The sequence below is a fragment of the Scomber scombrus genome, chromosome 4 (assembly GCF_963691925.1).
Source record: "Scomber scombrus chromosome 4, fScoSco1.1, whole genome shotgun sequence".
Classification (NCBI taxonomy): Eukaryota; Metazoa; Chordata; class Actinopteri; order Scombriformes; family Scombridae; genus Scomber; species Scomber scombrus.
Window position 1 is genome coordinate 8,060,309 of NC_084973.1, and position 22,162 is coordinate 8,082,470.

The window sequence follows — 22,162 nt, forward strand, 5'->3', positions numbered from 1 at the left end:
CCCCTCACTAGCAAACCCCCTGTGGTCTGTGTGGATGTCAGGTTAGTAAGACTCTGTCCAATAAACAAGATATATGTGACTCTTGTTCTCAAGCCCTGGATCCTTCCTGATTGGGCAGTAAGAGCCTTAATGTAACCAAAACACTGCACAGACATGTTGTTGATGCAGACTACCATCAGGTTTTACATTTTGACCTGTAATTATTCGGCACACCTAGGTGTCAATCACTGTCCGCTGCTTAAATGTCAGAACACATCACCAAAAGTAGCCCTTTAGGTTTCATCCAAACATGCTGCATTAGACATGACAGGTAATGTTATTGACTATGTTGGCTTGGAGCCCCTTCGTGCCTCCGACATAGCATAATGTTATCAGACAGTGAGTTGAAGTCAAATGTCTGTTCTAGATGTAGATTACAGCTGAAGGCAGACAGGTGGAGATTGTACCTCTTCACAGGAAAGGGGGAAAGATAAACAGTGTTTATCTCGTTTTATTGGCAGCAAATTGAGGATTTGCGAACATGACCTTAATAAAGTGACACAATCAGGACGGAGCAGGCGCTGAGCGGCAAACAGGTAATTTCATCATGACAACAAAATGTAAGCAAGGAGCAGAATAGAAAAACACATTTGCTCCAGAAGTACCTGCTTGGCCACAGAAATAACCGATGGAGTGCTGAACTCAGACGAATGTTTACTTTAAATGACAAATGGACGATACTATAAAACACAAGTATCACTATAAATACATAATCTATATTTATAAATGACTTTGAATGATGAAACATGCTGTTTTCCCAAGCTTTTTATTAGCTGTAAAGGTAAACTCATTTCAGAAGCCAAGAGTAGTTTAACCCCTCTTTTCTCACTGACTCCACATGCTTATCACCCTTTGTTTACGCACAGCTACATCTGATAAATGTCAGTATCGAACCACACAGATTCAGAACAGTTTAATTGGATAAACAAGGTAAACTATCTGCTGTGGTCATAAAACTTTTGTGAAGATGTCATATTTCAAAATCAACATCTGCATCAGTGTAGCCAAAGTGTTGAACCGAAATGGAATTGTCAGCGTTAGGAAGCAAGATCACAACTCATCAGTGCATTGCTACCTGAAATGCATTGTACAATCCAAGTGGGATCTTGTAGTAAAAAGAAATTGTCTGATTGTAATGCTTAAAATAAAATGTTATGCCCACTGACTGCTTATGGTGTGATTGTTATTTCAGTACAGAAAAGCTCATTCTAAAATATAGTGTCTAAGAAAGTAAGCATCGGTATTCAAAACTCAGAATGTAATGCAACAAAGAAAGAGGTCATATCATTTTAAAAAACATACTATTAAATTCATTAGCAAACACTTCAGATTGTTACATATCCATGTGAATGAAAAAAGTTAAAACCCCATTTGCTAAGTCATAGCCCCAATTAGCAGCTCTCACTTTGAGGAATTTTTAAGAAATAGTTGAGGAGGAGTCGCAGCAAGGCTCATGCTCCTTATCTTCATTCTTATTTGTTAGAAAAACGATTAAACAAAGAGACTCTAATTTGACCATTAAACACATGAAGGGTGTTATTTACCAGGTCATTGTAATAATAATTGAACAGACTTGGGTGTAGTTAGTAGTATCTGTGACCTAATGTAACTCAAGTGGTACAGCAGATTTAGCTTTAATCACAGGATTTCCTCATCCAAGATAGATATTTTAGACCTGTCAACCTTCCCTACCCAAATGATCAGTGCAGGAATTGCAGGAAGTCTCAGTGCAAGGTCACAAACTTCCTTAAACTTCTAAGGGCTTATATATTTCTTCTTCAAATAAACAATTACTGATTACTGATTACCCCCCACACATGTGAAACAAAGCCTGCCCTAATTAGAATGAGATAAAACTTCCCTGCTGTTAACTTGTTTGCTTCACTGTTTTATATTTTATATTTGACACATTTTGCTGAGCCAATTATTCAGAGCCCCATACAGAGAGCGCCTCAGTAGACATCATATACATAAATATTCCTGTACTGCTGTGACATAACATGCAATGACTGTAATTTTACATGATTCAGTGATTGTTTCTGTCAAGCTTTCCAGATTCTGATCTTGGTTTGGCCATAGGGAGACACTTTTTGGGGGGCAGTTATGACTTTCATTCAACATTGATTCCTGTATTGGTTGCAGTTACCTTGATATGTCAGTAGATGGCAACACATCCTTTGAAACTTAAATCACTTAGAAGCCTTAGCAGTTTCTCTATCAGTGTCTGCTGTTAGATGTTATCCAAGCAAAAAAGGATGGAATTGAATCCTTTGAATACTGACTTTATAATAGTAAAAAAAGGGCATGTTAATCTGTCTCTTAATAACTGTTTTCCCTTAAAAGTTGACTCGAGGAGAACAATCAATGACATGCATTGCAATGAAATCTTGTACATTCACTCCCTAGAACATTGTAGTTAATATGAAAGGAGAGGAACAGGGGAACGGTTACTTTCTGGAGCAGTGATTAATTTATTCCTGCAGAGACCAAGTGCGAGCACAACGTCATCACCTCAATACCCCTGTGGGCATTTTTTGTGATTATTTCAGTAGAGTCTAAGACTAATTGCCAGTATGCCTGATCCATGGCCTGAAAACCAAAGCTCTGCAGGCTTTTTGACTTTAAAGAATATTAGACCACCTCCATAGAAACCATAGGGACACACATCCATGCTGACCTCAAGTAGCTGGTACAGCATCTCTTTATCGTGAGTATCCTTTCTTTTAGTCATGCTATTTTGCATCCAAAACAAACATCTGTAGTTGTGAGGCAATTAATGAGCATGAAATAATTATAAGACTAATGAATGCCATAAATTGCTGGGTAAATGCAGGATTTAGGTAATTTCACGATAGTAAACTATCTCAGCACATTTGCTTCTATCACAAAGTGACATTGTGTATCTTTGTTCAGTATTTATATATTTTTTTATTATACGTAGGCCCGAGCCAAAGCCCTGAGGTTAACGTAAAAGAAAGTCTACAGTTTCTTCCACTCAATTTGCCCATGTAAGTATTGTACATATGTGTGGAGAGACAGTGAACATATTTACACCACATAGATCAATGATACAATTGGCTTAATGTGTGAACATAAACGATTTGTGAATAATTAATTTAATATTTAAGATTTATTTAAGATTTAATGACACCATACAAATATATTATTCATCACCACCACCAGAGCTGTGCAAAGATGTTATTGATATTATGCTGCAGCCGGATGTTTATTGGCCACCAGCAGAAAGTTTTATTGTTACCTCCAAGGTTCAAATGTGTAGGCTAAATGTGTGAACAAGAAGCATGCCATACTAAATAAAAACCCAGAAAATCCCCCTTGGTCAAAGAATTTTAAAAAATAGTTGTCATGTGATTTAGCCGATTGCTTTGGCTTGATGCATTATGTATATGGTATCAATATTTAACAATGTTTATATTTAATATATTCAATAATTAATTGGTTAATGGATGGGAGACTCATGGACTTAATCAGGAGTCTGCCTGCAGAAACAATGCAATGTTTATGTCTATGCATTAACATTAACAATGACAAAACTGGGCTGGTGCTGGTATCATGCAAAGTGACATGGATTTCCCATCATGACACACACTGTGTGGACTCTGCAATTATACACTTCACTGATATATTACTTTTGAAATCAGACTAGATGGCTCAGATGTGTTACACTTGAGGTGCACAGGTGTGGACCACCAGAGGGCGACAAAACAACCCCTTATTTAAATTGACAATAAAAGATTGACAGGTTCATTAAACCAATGCCCTGAAGCAGAATGTATTGACCATCCAATAAGGGAATTGGAGGGAATATATTACTTATCAGCCTGTCTGTATCGCAGACTGATTGAACACCTTGTTTCAGGATAGAGCCTACTCCGTGATAATATGTGAGTTATCATGCCCCGACTACAAGTGCTAAATTATGTTATGTTATTATTGTTTGCCTATAACCTGAGTTTTTAAGTGAATTGTTTGTGGTGTTTAGCATTGACGACACGAGCTGTGTCGTGAACACGTGCTTCAGTTAGCTAACTTAAGCGCGCTGCTAATGTTAGCTTAGCTAATATTGTGCTAGCTTAATATTATATCAAAGAATAATATGGCTTAATGTAGTTTTTGTATATCTAACGTTAATGTAAGATGAGCTAGCCAAGTAAAGAGATGACGAATATCAAAATAATATTTTTTTTGTGGAATTGTTGGGTAGAAATGTATAAATCTAGCGACCAGGTGAGGTAAGGCTCCAGTATGTCCAGGAGGTACCAGCTAATTAATTTACCTGATAATACTGAACACAAGCCAATTAACCTTAAATAATGACGATGATAAGTAACGTTAGCTAATTAATCTACTTTATAACACTGCTAGATTATTGCCAGGTTTCTTTAAAAAAAAAAAAAAATCTGCTTCCAACACATTTCTCATTAATTTGAAACATGACTTAATGTTGCCTATCAGTAAAATTGCTCCTTTTGCCGAAGTGTTAGATTAATTGTCATGAAAAGGGACCGTCATATATTAATGTTACCTTAGTATGCATAAATTGTCCAGCAAACTGGAAAGACTTAATGACTTGGTATCAATGAACTGGTCTCAAACAAATAGTTTTGTATATCATATATATCATTAGGCCTGAGTTGTGTTATTTCCACTAATAACCATGGCTGTATTAATTTGAAAAATGTATTAATTGCATTTTGGGGCAAATCTTTGCTGCTTTACTGTATGTAGGAAGAGTTCTCTCCCCATGTGTTTTTAACCAGTTTCTCTCTGGTGTGGATCTACTTTTTCTAATGAGAAGCAGGTCGTTATAGATGTATTACTTTACTTGTATAAGGTCAAGCGTGAACATACCACGGTATAGTCTAAGCTAGTTTGCAGTGCTCATCCTTAAGTGGGAAAAAAAAAGGAAAAATAAAAACATACAGCTACAGTAACATACAAAGAAACATAAGACTCAATAATGCATGTACACATATTACAACATAAAATTATTGTAAACTTAGTCACATGTTGATGATGCATGGAGACACTGTGTGCTAGATGTCCTTGTTTTATAGCTGTTCAGTTTGTTAGATGAAGTGCTGACTTGATTTCAGTTTAGTCAGAGCTGGGCTAGGACGATGTGATTTCAACCCTCTTATGGGGGAATCACTTCTATATTGAGTGTGGGTTGATATGCTTTTGATATGCCTTGACATTTCATTTTTTGTATGTGTTTTTTCTCTGCAGTTAACTGGTAATATCAAAAGTTGGACTGAATGGATCCAATCAAGCCACCTGACCGCGGTGATATGACGGGCGTTCCTTGGCTGGCACGCGGACGTGGACTACAGCCTGAGGAAGCAGCTGTAAGACGTAGTAGAGGGCTGCTGCTCTCTACAGAAGGGCCTAGTGTCGGACGAGCCAGAGGTTTTTTCACTCATGGCGATACCCCTCAAGGACCAGGAGTAACTCTACCCATTACCGAACCTGTAGTTGGAAGGGCCAGAGGAGTGTTGGTCCAGCCTGATGATGGACGACTCGGCCGAGCCAGAGGACTTTTTCCAGCAGCTGAACCAAAGGTAGGAGTGGCGAGAGGGACAATCTTGCGTAGTCTGGAGTCTCCATACGAACAGACACCTCCATGTGAAACCATGACGCGAGAAGAGACGCCAACTTTGACAACGAAAGAGGTAGTTGGAACCAGAAATGTGTCTGTAACCATACAATGTGCATGTTTTCTAAATATTGCTAAAGCTCTTGTCTGATTACAGGTTGAAATGCCCACCATTGGTCAAGGAACAGCACTAATCTCCATGTTTAGAGGAATGGGCATTGATCCCTCAGTGACCTCATGGGGAAGAGGGACGCTACCAGTGGGTGGGTATTTAGGACACAGATTTTAATGAGAAAAAATTAATTAAGGCTGACACCATTTATTGATTTATTGATAAGTGGACAATCTGAAAATGGTAGCTGTTGACATTGTAGAATGTGTCTAACAGATGTTGCATCATCATAGACAGCTTCTTTTGTATGTTGATTGCTTTTGGATATAATTACAGGGTAGTCTTAAATATGTTACTAATGTAGTGTCTTCCATAAATAGTATCATGCTTAAAGCCTTGGCACACTCTCCGACCACAAAGAAACTGCATGGGGTGAGAGGGACTTGATGCACAGAAAGCATTCACTATTGGGAATTTTAAAAATACAATACATTAAATTCATAAATACCAAAAATGTACAAATAATTTAATTAAAGGCCCTCTGTGGAGAGTAGTTTAAACAGCGCTTGAACCTATCTTTATATTAAGTGTACCTCTTACATAGAGACATCTGTTCCTCTGTACCAAAGGCAGGCTGCGAGTGACCCCAGTTCACAGGACAGTTACATTTATTCATTTGGTAGGTGAAATAAGGTACAGTACATCAAGGAGAAGCATTTGGGAATAACTGCCTTAACTCTGTTACATGTTCCACCTAACTCATGTGCCACAAGGCAGCATATATATGGGTGTGTATATGCTTAGAAAGAAATAGAGGGCAGAGGGAGAAATAGCATTAGGTGAGTAAGTACTCATGAAAATGGTAGGATTCTTAAAGACATGTTCTTCATTCACAGATCTTCTTGTAATGGAGGTTTAACTTGTATCACTGTGAGCGTACATACAAACCATAACCATCACTGTGTGAATGCGTAAGAATGCAGTTGTTAAATTTTCTCACAGGAAGAGGAGCAGCTGGAGATAATATGGGAGAGGTGAAGCAACAAGGGGTCCCAGTAGGTGTCATCAGTAGCCCACAGAGTATTGGTCAACCTGAAGAGGTGATGGGCAGAGGCAGCAGGTAGGTGGCAGGAGAGTGATAAGATCCGGTGTATTCATTAATAAGGTTTCTTAAATGCACTGTCTCCTTCACTTGATGGAGTCCTTAATATCATGAGATAAAGGAGTAGAAACACTATTCAGTATTAAGCAAGCACAGTTCAACTGAACCATAAACAGTGAACATTTGTCTAAAAAAGGGAAACATTTTAACCTTCATAAAGGTAACATTTATTGCAGGACTATAGTCATAGTCATATAGTTCATACTTTGTGTTGAGCTGTGAAATGCTGCTATCACTAGTCTTTGTAAACAAGGTGTTTCATGACATGTAGCATGTACAAAGGATTTCCTCATGCAAACAGTTGAATGTTTCATCAATGTGTAAGATTTGTCATTGATACTGAATTATTGCATCTGTATTCAGATCTGATATGCAACACTGACCATCACAGATTTGACTTGTTACAGTTTCCATGGCCAAGGTTTGTCCCCTCAGACGATGGTGGGACTTGGAAGAGCAGCAATGCCACAGCTTGGCATTGGACGAGGACGCCCTTTACTCCCTTCTTTTCCCCTGGGTAGTGCCGAGTCTTTTTCTCAGACCTCTGAGGCACAGGCAGCCCTGCACTCGCAGGCTTCCTACACAGGTACAGTATTTTTTTTTTTTTTAAATGTAAATCTCTTGAAACCTTGCAAAAAATAAAATGTGAAACCTGGTTGTTTGTTTCAGCTAAATCAAAGTCTATTGAGTTGCTGTGACTGTTAAAAAAAACTATCCACAAGAGTTTTTATTTAAAATTCTAATTTCTTTTCAGTTTGCATAAAAGTAGTAATAATATATGTACCTCAATAAGTGATAAACAAGAAAAGGTACTAAATTTTAAAATGGAAATATATAGGAACCGAACATCCTGTTGCCACCACTCAAGAGGTACTGGAGCTCTCTTCTGTTGCACCAGCAAAGGTAGCACTGAAAATGGAGGCAGTTCAGTAAGTATACTCTCTACTTTCCATTTACCTCCTTGGCTTGTGACACACCAAGCTGACCTCCACTCACCATTAATTGTGTGTAGCAAACTATCAGCTGTTTAGTGTTGGCCAGTATTGGCACCTTTTTCAGCCTTGTTGGAGGCCATTTGAGCGTGTTGAGAGAGAGTTCCTTTGATGTTCATTAAAGCAAATCACTAATTTAACTTGCCTATTGATGCTTGTCCTTCCAATCTTTATCCACCTTATTTTTACTTATTTGAATCAAAATGTTACATTCTCAATTTGTATCATCAGTGCATGTTATTGACATAGTGTATAAATATTATGAATACTAATTATATAATATCTATTTCTTTCTGCACAAAACATACATCATTTGTATGCTGGCTGTCAGCTGGCCTTCAGCTGGTCTTTGTGGTGTGTTCAGGTGCAGTGTTTTACAAATGCGAGGCAACACTGTGTTTGATCAGTCAGCCCTTATCAATGCTAATTCTTTGAGGTCGGCTTGCTGTGTCAGGGCCCCTATTCACTCATGCTTTACAGAGATACACAACTCATCTTTTAAGATAAGATGCTGTTGGTGTGTCTTATGCTCTTGTGCTAAAATGATCTTTTTGTGCATGTGTATTCTACTCTGGTCAGTGAGCCGCTTAATAAGGCCGGAACAAAAGGAGCTCCTATAACTATTGGCTCAAACCACATCCCAATTCGCTGCGAGAATGAGGCTGTTTATCAGTACCATGTAACATTCATGTAAGTATCACTTATCATTCACTGTTGCCTCTCTTCAGCAGCCATTCAACAAAAAATACTGGCAGAAATAAATGTGTTTTCCTGTGCCATTAATTGTTTTTTGTTGAACAGGCATAACCAAAAGCTTCTTGCATTAAAGCAACAAACCCTTTTTCACAATCAAAGCCGAGCAGCCAGTATTTTCAGTTGATACTGGTAATTAGGACTCAAAGTACAGTATGTATTTATACAAGTCATTCTTCTCTTTTAGCCCAAATGTTGAATCAATGGCAATGCGTTTTGGCATGATGAAAGAACACCGCTCGACCACAGGGGAAGTCGTGGCTTTCGATGGCTCAATACTCTACCTGCCTGTAAAGCTGAATGACGTAGGTCTTACAAAGCACCCACATCATGTAACATCTTAAGCTCCTTTTTATGAGAGTGTTAGATGATTTTAGATAGATACGTATCTAAGATGTCTGATTTCCTACATGACTCTGAAAATATGTTTAGCCAGTTTCAGTGTATTGATTTTTCATTGTTTTGAGTTGCACAGTGCTGAATGCCAAATATATAGTTAGATTTGTTTGCAAAAATGTTTTTGATTCACATGCAGGTGGTCATTCTCAAGAGTTTGAGAAGGACCGATAATGAGGAAATACAAGTCAAAATCCAGATGACGAAGATTTTGCCACCCAACTCCGATCTGTGTATCCCATTCTACAATGTGGTGCTGAGGAGGTACTTGAGAAAAAGGCTGCTCTGGGATTGATCACTTTAGTTTTGGGTTGTACACTATCAAATTGCAACATGTCACAGATAAATGGTGTTAAAGAAAACCTACTCTGTTGATATAAAGCATAACTGCAGTCTTTTTCGTAACCTTCCAGGTTACGAAACATGCCGTCATTGCCCTCCATACAATTTTAATGACTTTAATACAATTATGGATATATTTTTGTTGTTGGAGGACTTCTTGGACATTTTGATGAAGCTTCATCTAATTCAGTTGGTGTTTTCCTCTGATTCATAAAAGTCCTTTTTTTAATAAGGAAATGTAGCCATTTATTTTAGGCATGCTGTTGCTATCATCTGTTAGTATTAGGATTATCAAATGACAGGACATGACTCAGAGTTGTCTTTGTTTCTCAAGGGTCATGAAAATCATTGGACTGAAGCTGGTCGGGCGCAATCATTACGATCCAGAGAGCGCAGTCATTCTTGGAAAACAGCGGTAAATGCTCAATTGCATTTTCATGTCGGAGGGCAGTCTCCAGCTAATATACCAAATTTTGTCCGCTCATTATCCTGTCTGTCTGTGTAGGCTGCAGGTGTGGCCAGGCTATTCAACCTGTATCAAACGCACAGATGGAGGCCTGTACCTGTGTGTGGATGTGTCACACAAAGTGTTGCGGAATGACTCTGTGCTGGATGTCATGTAAGTTCACACAACAGATCAGCAGCAGCATTAACGAGTAGACAGATAAACTTCTATTTCTCCTGTATGGGTGCTCTTACATGTTCATACAAGTTTAAACATTGAATACACTCTGACCAAGCCACACAGCACTATATAAATGACATTCTGTGATACAGTCATACATATTTAAATATCACACTACAAGATATTGGACTTCCTTAGTGCATCTGTCCTCTAAGACAGAACTGTGTATATTGTCCTCCTCTGGGAAATGTGGTTGAAGTGAGAGGTTAGTTGAAGGGCAGCAAGAAATGCAACAAGCTTAGTGCATCTATAGATCATTTATAAATAGAATAATCTTGCCCTGAACTCAAATAGCAAAACTAGAGGGGGGAAATGCATTTCTGCTTCGAGAGAAAAAGGTTGACCTTTGGTTCACCGCTGTCTACCAGGAATACGCTGTACCATCAAAGCAAAGAGAACTTCCAAGATGAATGCACCAAAGAACTCATCGGCAGCATTGTCATCACCCGCTACAACAACCGCACCTACCGCATTGATGCCATTGAGTGGAACAAGTCACCCAAAGATACCTTCACTTTGATGGATGGCACAAAAACCACATTTGTGGACTACTACAGGTTAGAGTGCTTTGTCAGAAACCATCAAAACTGAGCAAGAAAGTGCACATTAAAAGAATAGCAGGTTTTCTGTGTATGGGCATTCAAATGGTAGTTGTTTATTTTATTTTGAACAGCAGTGAGGGTCTTCATTAGTTTTATTTATTTTGTTTGTACTTGAAGCTTTTATTAATTACTGTCATTAAATGGGCTTCCACATTGCAACAGCAAGAACTACGGGATTACAATCAAAGAGATGGACCAACCTCTGCTAATGCATCGGCCAAAGGAGAGGTCAAATCAAATAGGGAAGGTAAAAACCTCTTTTAATCATCAGTTATTTTAACATAATTGCTCAAGCTACACACTCAGGTGTTTTGAAATGCATGATAAAATTGAGCCCTGGGAAGTAGACAACTCAGCAGACATCAACTCATTTCTTGCATCAAAATGCCCCCTTGTGGCAACAATAAGTATTGAATCCTCTATCATTTTTAATGTTGGGATTGAGAACATGCGCTTTAAAACAGCACTGAATTAGATTAATCATATCAATCTGTCCCATATTTTCACCTGTGAGTGGCACTTGAATTATTCAGGCATCAGTAATACATATAAACAATACATTTAGTCCATCAGAAGCATCATAATACATCATGGAAATAATGTTAAATATTCAAACTTGAGCAGTAACCATGTAATTGTGTTGGTAATCTTATAGTTTTGTTTGGATTAATTGCAGCAAGTCATCACAGGAGAGATCCTTTTAGTACCAGAACTTTCCTTCATGACTGGAATCCCGGATAAGATGAGGAAAGACTTCAGAGCAATGAAGGTAAAATTGAAATTAAGTTAAATTGTTTTTATTCCGTGACTGTTAATCTGTAAAACAACCAGCAGATTAGACTGCTGCTTTTTGCAGCTCAGAAAGGCCAACAGATTGTTGAGTGTTTGCTGTGTCGTATTTCCATTTCTAACACACTTGTACATCAAGCTAAGTAATAGTTTAGTGTAAAAGACTGATAATTAGTGGCATGAATATCCCAGTGTAAGTGTATCATATTGTTTTAAGTCTGCTACTTCAGAAGCTGCCTCATCTCATCAGTCTGTGAAGCTGTTGAGCTTGACAGCTGCAGAGCCTGAGCTTTCAACTGTCATTTAGCGCTCAGCAGTCAATAATAATCAAAATGGCTTTTTACATCATCAGATGTTACATGTCAGCAGTTTGTCATTATTACCATAGATGGATGTCAATGTAATGCCATTTGAAATGGCTATAATTATTCTATTTGAAATATACCAGTGATTACTGAATGTGAGTAAAGATTATCCATTATTGTATTGTTAATTAATGTGATACAGATAAATAGGTACTGATGTTTCTCTGGCCCTGATGTTGTACTCACAGTAGGGCTGTGACGATAACCGCATTACCCCAGTACCACAGTCATGTGATGTCTACCACAGGGTTAAGCTCATTACCATCATTACTGCGTTTAAAAAAAAAATGTAAAAGCCCAACGCAACTGTCTTATACAGTAGTCAAATAAGCTTGCACATATACTGTGTGATACAATGGAGACGTAGGAGGCTACTTGATACGTTGGAGAAACTGTTGCCATGGCTTGATCCGGGCATGGGGCTGCAAGATCTTGGCATCACTCCATTAGGACCGACCAGGGGGACACCAAAAGCTGTGCTTGAGGAAGCGGAAGGATAGCATCCAAGTAGATTTATTTATTTAAAAGACAGGGACAATGCATATTAATCAAAAAACATTAACATATAAATACACAAGATTATAGCCAGTGGCTAATTTCCATCTTTAGCCCCTGGGGGCAGGTTGATGTTAAAAACGACATGTAAAATAACATTCTTTAAAGGAAAGAAGAGAAAAGGAAATAAAGAAATAAATAAAATAATTAATAATAATATGTAACCAGACAGATAAACAATGAGCAGAAAACCTTGTTAGTCTTGACAGGACCAGAATTTGGTGGATCATTAAGTGCTAAAGTGTTTAGGTGCTTGAGTGCTAAAGTGCTAAGTGCTGCGATATTAGAAACTGCTGTTATTGCACATTGTCCGTTTCAGGGTGTTGATTATATTGCACCAGGCCCTATTGCACAAAAGTGTATAAGTGCTAGTGTATATTGCACAATGCCCTATTGCACTTATTTCTTACACTCAGATATTATTGCACTTGGTAAATGTACACAGATGTACTTGTGTATGCACTATTGCACAGTATTCACCTTCATAAATAAAAGTATGTATGTATACAAGGTCACAGGACTGGTTGACACCAGCAACATCCCCAAATTACACTCCAAATAACATAAACCCACATATACAGCACACAAATGCATACAGCACATACAGAGGATTTTTAAGATGGGTTATGAGTACAGTATTGATTGTTTAGGAACCATATTTTTAAGTGTTTAGTGAATGAGGCAAGGGTTGGTATATCTCGTAGGGTCACTCGGTATCGTTGGGCATCCAAGTTAGGCTAAAGGTTAACCCCAGTTGACCAACTCTCCCATCAATCTTTCTCGCCAACGACAATAACCAAGACTACCCAAGACTGCTTCTGACCTCCCACAGAGAAATGACAAACTGATGTGCCGTCATTAATGGTCAGCCACTCTAGTAGCTACTATAAGCCTGATCTAAACCATTCCTAAAACACAAAAAGTGACAAGTGTAAATGATGGCTAAGAATAAAATGTGCAAAACAACTGAAAAATGTCAGCTATGGTTTTTTGTCATATATTGTAGGACCTGACCATGCACATCAATGTGAGTGGTGAGCAGCACACCTACTCAATAAAGCAGCTCCTGAAGAACATTGCCACCAACCCTGATAGTCTGAAGGAACTCAGCCGATGGGGACTGGAGATTGGCTCAGACATCCTGGTGGTGAGGCCCTTATATTCATATTTTAAGTTTTTTGCTCAGAGCTACTCAAATTATTGTCTGCAAAACTCACTGTTTAGTCATGCCTGTGAATAAAGAGTTTCAGTTTAGTTCAAATGTTTTGAAATATAAAGTAATAAGTGGATCCTCTGCCTCATGTCTACGCCTGACATTGTCAAATCAGAAGTCTGATAGCATTTCTTCATATCCTTCCCTAAAATTACTTTTATTTCAACAGTATATTGTGTATTGCTTTCCTCTGTTACAGATTAAAGGTAGAACACTGCCCCTTGAAACCATTTGTCTCCAGTCTTCATCCTTTGGCACCGGTGCTGATCTATCCTGGTCCAGAGAGATTGTCAGGGATGCTTCAATCAGCTCTGTGAGTAAAACTGCCTTTCCATTTTTGATTTAACTATAATTTAACTGCAACAACATAGATAGCGACTTAATAGGACAGTTGAAATTTGGCAGAAATGATGTCCAGTTGATGTATTGAGTAATCTTTGTAGGCTTAATTCTAAACTCTGGTTACAATGACAGTGGCCAGAGTTGCTTATACACTCTTGGACAAAGTTGATCTAAATCAAGTGAATGGGAGGGTGTGTCCAAACTTTTAACTTGTACTGTGTGTTGTTTGTCCTTAGCCTCAGGGCTGGCTGCTGTATTATTTAATTTCTTCACTGACTGACCCATGTTACTCTTAGATCCCATTGAACATCTGGGCCATCTTCTACCCACGCCGCTGTGCAGAGCAGGCTGAAGAGCTGGTTTCCACCTTTAACAAGGTGGCCGGGCCTATAGGGCTAAGACTGGAGCGACCCATTCGTGTAGAGCTGAGGGATGATCGTACAGAGACATACGTCAAGAGCATCCATTCCCAGCTCACTAGTGAGGTATGACATGCAATTAGATTGGTAACATTACCTGCCAATTTGTAACTCAAATTGTTTGTGTATGATAAAAGAGAAGGATGTGCTGGCATGGTTTTTAAATATCTGCAAGTCAGCTTATGCTAACTGAAAAGTTTCATACAAATTATCTGCTCCAGGACACTTTGGTCATGTTGGTGTTTGAGTGTTAGTATTTCTGCTGCTGCACATTTTGTCCTAAAATGAGATTGACATTGCACGAAAGTTAAGATGCTCCACAGAGTCATATTGGCTATATAGTAATTAGTATTGGCTATATAGTAATTAGTATTTGCAGTATAAATAATTATCAAATAGTAATGTGAATATTTATCCTCAAGTTATAGTTTACCCATTACTGTTACTTATACCATTACCCTCCTTTCTATAAGTGGTTGCTGCATAAGTAAGACCACAAAATGACTGACAGTGTTTCCTTCAGCCTGGTTCCTTGAGCAACCTGAACAACTGTTTCTGTCAAGTCCTGAATGTTTTTGCATGTTTTAGCTCAGTAACTACAAACTGACATTACTTGTAGCTGCTTGTTATTTATAATTCAGGAGGTTTTCCAGGCAGCTCCATAAAGAAACAATGCAAAATTTACTGTATCCGAGTGATGCACAGTGATATACATTTTTCTTTGTCATTAGTAATAAATACAGGGATGTTCAGCACCATATGCAACATAATAAAAAAATGTTAACCAAGCCTACAATTCATTTAAGTCCATGTTGTGAAGGGTTATTTTTTCCATTTATCCGTTTACAGCCCAACATGCAGCTCGTGGTGTGCATCATGGTTGGCAACAGAGATGATCTCTACAGTGCCATCAAGAAGCTCTGCTGTGTGAAAAGCCCCATTCCCTCCCAGGTTTGAAATGTTTGGCCAGTTGTTTGTACGTGGGTGTCGTAGAGATGGAGGACAAAGGTGTACAGTACAAATCTGTTAACACCCATGATTCTCAGACTATACATCTTGCTGACTTTAGTGACCCACTGACACTTCCTGTAGCAACACTCTGATGTTTACATTTGTGAGACCTTGCAATGGTTAAGGCAGCCTTGGAAATCAGTTTATAGTCACACGTTCCATAAACCCTCCAATCATGTCTGTCCTAACCCTAACCTACTTCTTTCAATAGGCAGTCTATATATAAACATTTGCCACTCATTCAGTCTGCCTACAACAACACTGAGTTCTATCCTCGCTGCTACACTGCTGCCTACTTCAGAAATGACCTCCCTCCAGCTCCCCAGCCTCCTCCTGTATTAGCATTCAGTTCTTAGAGAATTTTTGACTTCACTTATTTGTCATTAGGCCATCAATGTCCGGACGATTTCCCAGCAACAGAAGTTGAAGAGTGTCGCCCAAAAGATTCTCCTGCAGATAAACAGCAAGTTAGGAGGAGAGCTGTGGACTGTCAGTGTGCCTCTGGTTAGTACAAGAGCAACAGCTTATCTACTGACATCTACTGTGCTGATCAATGTGTGGGAAAATGTCTAGACGTGATTTTTTTGATCCATAATGTGTTTGCTATTTTACAGTGAGGTACTGTTGAGTAAACATAATGCCACATATTTAAAATGGTGTCATATTGGAAGGGAAATATAATAATGGGTCATAACATGACAGCAGGCAACAGGGAAATAATAAGACCTCTATTTTGCTTGAACAGAAACACTTGATGGTGGTTGGAGTTGACGTCCATCATGACACCAGCAAGTCTCATCAGTCTGTCATGGGCTTTGTGGCCAGTGTGAACAGGTAAACTTTATTTGCTGTTTTGGCACTAACTCAGTCAACAGATAGTCAAAATGAGTTCCTAAATTCATGTGAAGCACAAAGCACAATGTCAGTGTTCATTCCAGTTGATACTTACCTGGATAACTTTGATATCATTGCCTCATGCAGAGCTTTGACTGACTTCTGAATGATGAGACTGGTATCTCCAAACAATCCATTACTACAACCTTAAGGTGCGTTCAGACCAAGCGCGAAGACGCGCAACAAGATTACATGTTAAGTCAATGCAAACACGAGATTAGACGCGAATTCGCGCTGGGCAACGCGCGAGTTGAAAATTTTGAACTTTTGCGGCGACATCGCGTGATGCCGCGATAGCCTATCAGCGTTGAGATTCTCCTGACGTCACTTACGTCATGACGTATAACCCAGCTGGCTTTCCCTTATAAAGTTTTGAAGAAAAAAAAAACGGCTGGCTCTCCCGGCATAGATTCAACAGTTCATTTACGTGTGTTTTTGTCAGTTGATGTGTGTCACAAGAAATGGAAGAGCCTCAGGGACACATATGAGAGAAAAGAGTAAATGATCTCAGCCATGGTTGATGATTGAAGAAGCAATGTTGTTGTTATCTAGTGAAACTGGGCGGGCTCGCGACACGTGCGATAACGCGAATTTTACATCATGGTCACGCGTCGAAACTCGAGCGATAGCGCGACAGATTCTCATTTGTCGTGCGATTTTGTTGCGTTCGGTCTGAACGTAACTTAAGAATTATAAAAAGTCACTCTGCATATTGATGCCAAAAATGTTTGTTTTAGAATATACAGTAAGCAGACTACTTTAAAGTTTCTCTTCTCTCATTGGTTAAATCTAAAAGTAAAACCAAAAATTGCCTTTCATTTTGGACTTTCCTCTCTAGCTCGCTGACTCGCTGGTACTCCAGAGTAACTTTCCAAACACCCACTGAGGAGTTGATCAATGGCTTCAGAGTATGCTTGCTGGCTGCACTGCAAAAGTACTATGAGGTGAGTACTGTGAGCATGTATTACAATGTCTTGTAGTTCACCCTCCTCCTCCTCCTCTTCCTCTTCCTCAGTACCACCTATCCCTTCAGGCCAAAGATAACAGATGACTGGAAGCTTTTCTTCCTTTTCTTTTCTGTTCCATTCAATAATTTAGTGCTAATAAAACATACACAGAAGAAGGGAACTTCATAACTAAATGGATATGTTGCCCTTAAAACAAACCTTTTGATTTTATCTGCATAAAGAAAAATGTGTCGTATAATGTATTTCATTTCATCCAGGTAAGTCTTGTTGAGATTAAAATTTCCTGGGCAAGAGTGCAAATTCCAGTTTAAGATGCATAAACAGGTATCATTGTCCAAAACTATCTTAAATGGAGTAAGAACGGTAAATTTAACATCAACATCATTGACCAAGAGTACTGTTTTGCAGATCCTCAGAATCTACTTAAATTGACCAACAATAATCAGCTCCGACAATTTCAAGTCCTACCGTGTATCGTTCCTGGAGGATGAAGCAGTGTATTTGAAAGCTTTTTTCCCCCCACTTCATCCCTGCATCCCTACATTTGTAGAGTGCAGGATATATTGGTTTTGACTTCTACACATGTACATATAAAAACACACAGATTAATGAATTCCTCATGCCTTATATAATGCCTGTGCATATTCTGCTTAGGTGAACCACGGCTTGCCAGAAAAGATTGTGGTGTATCGGGATGGCGTGTCAGATGGTCAGCTGAAGATGGTTGAGCAGTACGAGATCCCACAGCTGATCAAATGCTTTGAGACGTTCCCCAGCTATGAGCCCAAGCTGGTTTTCATTGTTGTCCAAAAGCGCATCAGCACCACCCTCTATTCCTGTGCTTCAAACAACTTCGGGACACCTCCACCTGGAACTGTTCTGGATCACACGCTCACTCACAAAGACTGGTCAGTCATAGTTTATCCAAATGAATGATTTCTCATAAGAACCTCTTTCTAAACAGGTAGAAAACAAGGTCTTAGTTACAGTCCTCTCACACCTAAGGTATTTGGTACGGTTAAACAAAGTTGTTGGGTTTGGTGTGTTTAAGCACTGTGTGTTTGGCTGGTGTAAACGCTGCCATTCAGACTCGGGTGCACTTTGCTTGTGGTTTGAAAGCAACAGACAATCCACAGAATGTATGTTAGTATAGGGTTGTAGCAGGATTAGAGAAGCTGTGCTGTGTCTCATATTGCATACTTCTGCACTTAATATTTTGAGTGCACAAGTGCATTCACACTGAGTGTATGTACGGGGAAAATGCAGTGCACCCAGTACATGGATGGTGCACTCAAAATGTCAAAAAGTTGAGTGGAGCTACGGACACTTCTCGCCCTCAATGGTCACCCTCTTGGCTATGTGGTGAAAGGTGAGGGACAACTTTTCAAATTAGAAATGGCTGAGGCGTCGTTACTACGGTGAACATCTCCACATTATACAAATGCATTATGCATGTGTTTTTTGCACTAAGCACCACTATACTGTTGTCACATATAAGCTATCATGTTTCTTTGGTTAATTTTGCAGTCTGTAATGATTTGGACAACACACTACCCTGTCGAAATTTGCGCACTACACAAGTAAGTACATAGTGTATACACAGTATACTGCACACAGGTGTACTAACAGAAGTATGTGATTGGAGACACAGTGCTGAACTACTGTCAAATCACCCGCTAATTAGAAACTTCAGATAGAGAACGGAAAAGCAATCTGCATAATCTTTGGCAGTTCATATAGTTTGTGATACAGCAATCCCACAGTAGGTCTGAAAGCTGGTCTACACTGGAGGCGTTTCACTCTGGTCTCATGTATGTCAAACAGCACAGATGCACCTCTGTTTTAATCAATACAGCAGCCTACACAGTCTCTTGGTGGATTTTAACACTAAAGCTTTCTTGTTGTTGTTTTCTTTCATTCAGGGTGGATTTCTACCTGATGGCACATCACATTCGTCAGGGCTGTGGGCTTCCCACCCATTATATCTCTTTGTACAACACAGCAAACCTCACACCAGACCATTTGCAAAGGTACAGTAAGAATAACTCATACTCTCTCCCACCAAGTATCATTCTGACGAGTGCTGGTAAATGTTTCAAACATGCTGTTAATGTTATACTATGTGCTGCATGCATGAGCAACCCTTTTTAAAACTGCTGCTAAATATTTTTCACTTGGGCAATTTTTGAAAGTCAACAATAACACAAAAAGACCAATTAATTTAAACAATATCTTAGACCAAAACAGTTCTACAGTCTGTATTATAAACACACATTTCTGCATTTTATTAAAATACTGTAAATGCTTTAATTTTGTACAATTTGAGAAATGTTTATATGAAGAAATTTAAACTTCAACATTTTTTCACAAAGGTTTTTGCTGGTTTTAGCCATGTCAGATATTCAGTGATGTAGCTGTAACATAGCTGTTTCAAGATGGTGAATATGAAGTGTAGACTTTATTTCAGGATACAATGTGGTAGTGGTGATGTCAGTTTCTAACTCAATCCAATCCAGTGCCATTTGATTTTTAGATTCTTGGTTTAAAATTAATAAGGTTAAAAAGATGGTTATACATTTCCTCTTATTGACTAGTCAGTCAATAAACAGACTAGTAATCAGCAAATTAACTGGACAGCCAACCAGGTGAAATCACCAAGTAGTTGGACAGGAAACTAATCAGTGAGGAGGCCAGTGATGTCTCTGCAGGTATTTCCAAAAAAACAACAATTGGATACTTTTCTTAGTATATAGAAAAGAAAAATATATATGCCTGTATATTTAATTCAAAAAACAAATATGAACACATCAAAATGATAAACTGAACCTGTATAGGGATTAGTTCAGGGCTGTTGGATTTAGTTTAGAGTGAAGAGTTTAGAGTCCTTTTTTAACATTGTTGACTTCACCTCGCACCAGGCTGACTTTCAAGATGTGCCATTTGTACTGGAACTGGCCGGGCACCATTCGAGTTCCAGCGCCATGCAAGTATGCACACAAACTGGCTTTCCTGTCCGGCCAGTACCTGCACGCAGAACCAGCCATCCAGCTATCGGACAAGCTATTCTTCCTTTGAGCTGCATCAGTAACTACCCCAAGGAAACTACTGAAACCAGCAGCAAGTAGACTCAACCATGGGCCAGTTTGTTCAGGGTTTTTTATTATGTGGCCCATTAACTGGCAGTTTACAGCAAAGCCTTCATTCTTATTCATGTTTATTCTTATTGTTCCCTGTTTGTGGTACACTGGTATACAGTGGTATAATAAAGAAGAGCAGGGGTCAGCAGTTGGTCAGATTCAACCATGGACCAGTTTTAAGAATTTTTCGTTTGCGGGTCATTAAGCCAAACAAATACCCTTATCTTGTTTATTTATAACTGTTTAAGTTTGTATCTGTGAGCAGATATACTTTTCCTGTTAAGTGATGGCCCACAGTTAATTTTAATACACATTTGGCCAAAAATGACTGGAAAACACATGTTCTGTGTTGCACTTTAAAACTACTTTGTTATTCCCACATAACGCCCTTTTTCATTCACGGTTGACTGAAAGTACTGCTGTCAAAACCCCATTTCTGTTCAACTGCAAACTATCTGTGTGCATGAAAAATAAATCTGTAATGGTTGAACAGGTTCAAGTTTCCAAATTAAAACTATTGGAGTTCACACATTAAAATTTCATTTGTTGATTTATTAGAGAAATTGGTTTATTAGTAATTTCAGCAACATGCACAGTTCAAATAGCATGGTGCAAACACAGCTTTAAATTCTCCTAAATGGACAGTACAGATATAACATGACTGGGGTTTAGTCTTTTTTTCTTTCTTTTTTTTTTAAATGTTGTTGTCTACAGTAGATTTGTGAAGAATTATGTAAAAGCTTTTACGCAAATTATTGAAGTCGAAATTCAGGTTTTGTCAGAAATATATTTCTCACATCTCCATTATCATTCATCCAAAAAGAGTGCCAACATGTTCAAATTGAGGACATGATCTTCATAGGACATGCATACCAAAGTCTCAAGATATGTTAGAAATTATGTGTTACGGATATTTCCACTTTGGTTTGTGTTTTGTAATATACCATAAATATCTTGCTGCATTTGTGCTCTGTTTGTGGTCATGAAAAGGTGTATGATGTAAGAGGCCACTGAATAGAGGACAAACCTATATTCTTTACAGGAGCAGACGCTGTTACAGAATCATAGGCACTTAGTAACAGCAGTAATTTTGACAGTGACTGCAAGGTGAAGAGTGAAATTCAAAGGGTAGTCAATGCTATTTTTAGTCAACCTATCTTGGGGGAGATGAGTTCATCTAGTTTTTATAGTTATAAAATTAGAGAGCACTTAAAAAAATAAAAAATAAAGTTTTAAAGTTGACATTGAACAAATGACTTTAAAGGTTAATTATATTTATTTAGCAGCAATTCCAAGCACAAGAGTTAAGTGAAACAGGGTCCAGGAAGGGAGTGGAGGTTATCATGTGAACTTGAAACTGCAAGTAGTAATACATGATCAGGTGCACAGGTCATTCTGGAAAAGCAACTGACTGCACATCTGGATTAAAAGGCAGGTGGATGGATTGTTTAACTGGATATATGTAGTACTTTGACATTTTATTATTTACACCTGGCTCTTCCCCACTGTCAATATGGCCACTATGAGCAGCCAAGTGAGGATTTCAAACACCAGATGGTGTTACAGTACCAGTTTCTGTTGAAAATGGTCTTAAGGCATTCAGCAACAAGAATCTTGAAAGATCCAGACTATACTACTTTTCCATTTTTATTTTTTTTTACGTGAATCATTGTAAACTCATTTAGCCAATTGTCAATTTCTCTTGCTTGTATATGTATATGGACATTCAAACATTGCAGCCATATGTAAAAAGCATATGAAAAGTCTTA

General features: G+C 38.5%; 2 protein-coding genes across 2 annotated transcripts in view; one reads left to right on the forward strand and one right to left on the reverse strand.

The window, feature by feature from the left end:
- Window positions 1-5,318: 5,318 nt before the first annotated feature.
- piwil2 (piwi-like RNA-mediated gene silencing 2) lies at window positions 5,319-20,331 on the forward strand. The gene is made up of 23 exons (XM_062418252.1): window positions 5,319-5,732; window positions 5,814-5,919; window positions 6,771-6,888; window positions 7,338-7,516; window positions 7,769-7,859; window positions 8,502-8,612; window positions 8,863-8,980; window positions 9,211-9,335; window positions 9,748-9,828; window positions 9,919-10,032; window positions 10,467-10,655; window positions 10,863-10,947; window positions 11,377-11,469; window positions 13,416-13,556; window positions 13,822-13,935; window positions 14,261-14,449; window positions 15,233-15,334; window positions 15,782-15,898; window positions 16,140-16,228; window positions 17,127-17,232; window positions 17,911-18,164; window positions 19,179-19,286; window positions 20,175-20,331. Exons 1-23 carry the CDS (start codon window positions 5,319-5,321, stop codon window positions 20,329-20,331), a joined length of 3,201 nt encoding a protein of 1,066 aa, XP_062274236.1.
- The window catches only part of rnf10 (ring finger protein 10), a 131,488-nt gene continuing 123,675 nt past the window's right edge, over window positions 14,350-22,162 (reverse strand). The window contains exon 18 of the transcript XR_009925065.1: window positions 14,350-14,359. The gene's annotated coding sequence lies outside the window, so the exon portion shown is untranslated. The remainder of the gene's footprint in view (window positions 14,360-22,162) is intronic.

Excerpts from the sequence above, each read along its gene's own strand:
- piwil2 (XM_062418252.1), top strand. The coding sequence starts at position 5,319 with ATGGATCCAATCAAGCCACCTGACCGCGGTGATATGACGGGCGTTCCT. Across the intron at positions 7,860-8,501 it reads CTGAAAATGGAGGCAGTTCA|TGAGCCGCTTAATAAGGCCG; the intron begins GTAAGTATACTC and ends TACTCTGGTCAG. Across the intron at positions 17,233-17,910 it reads CACTGCAAAAGTACTATGAG|GTGAACCACGGCTTGCCAGA; the intron begins GTGAGTACTGTG and ends TATTCTGCTTAG.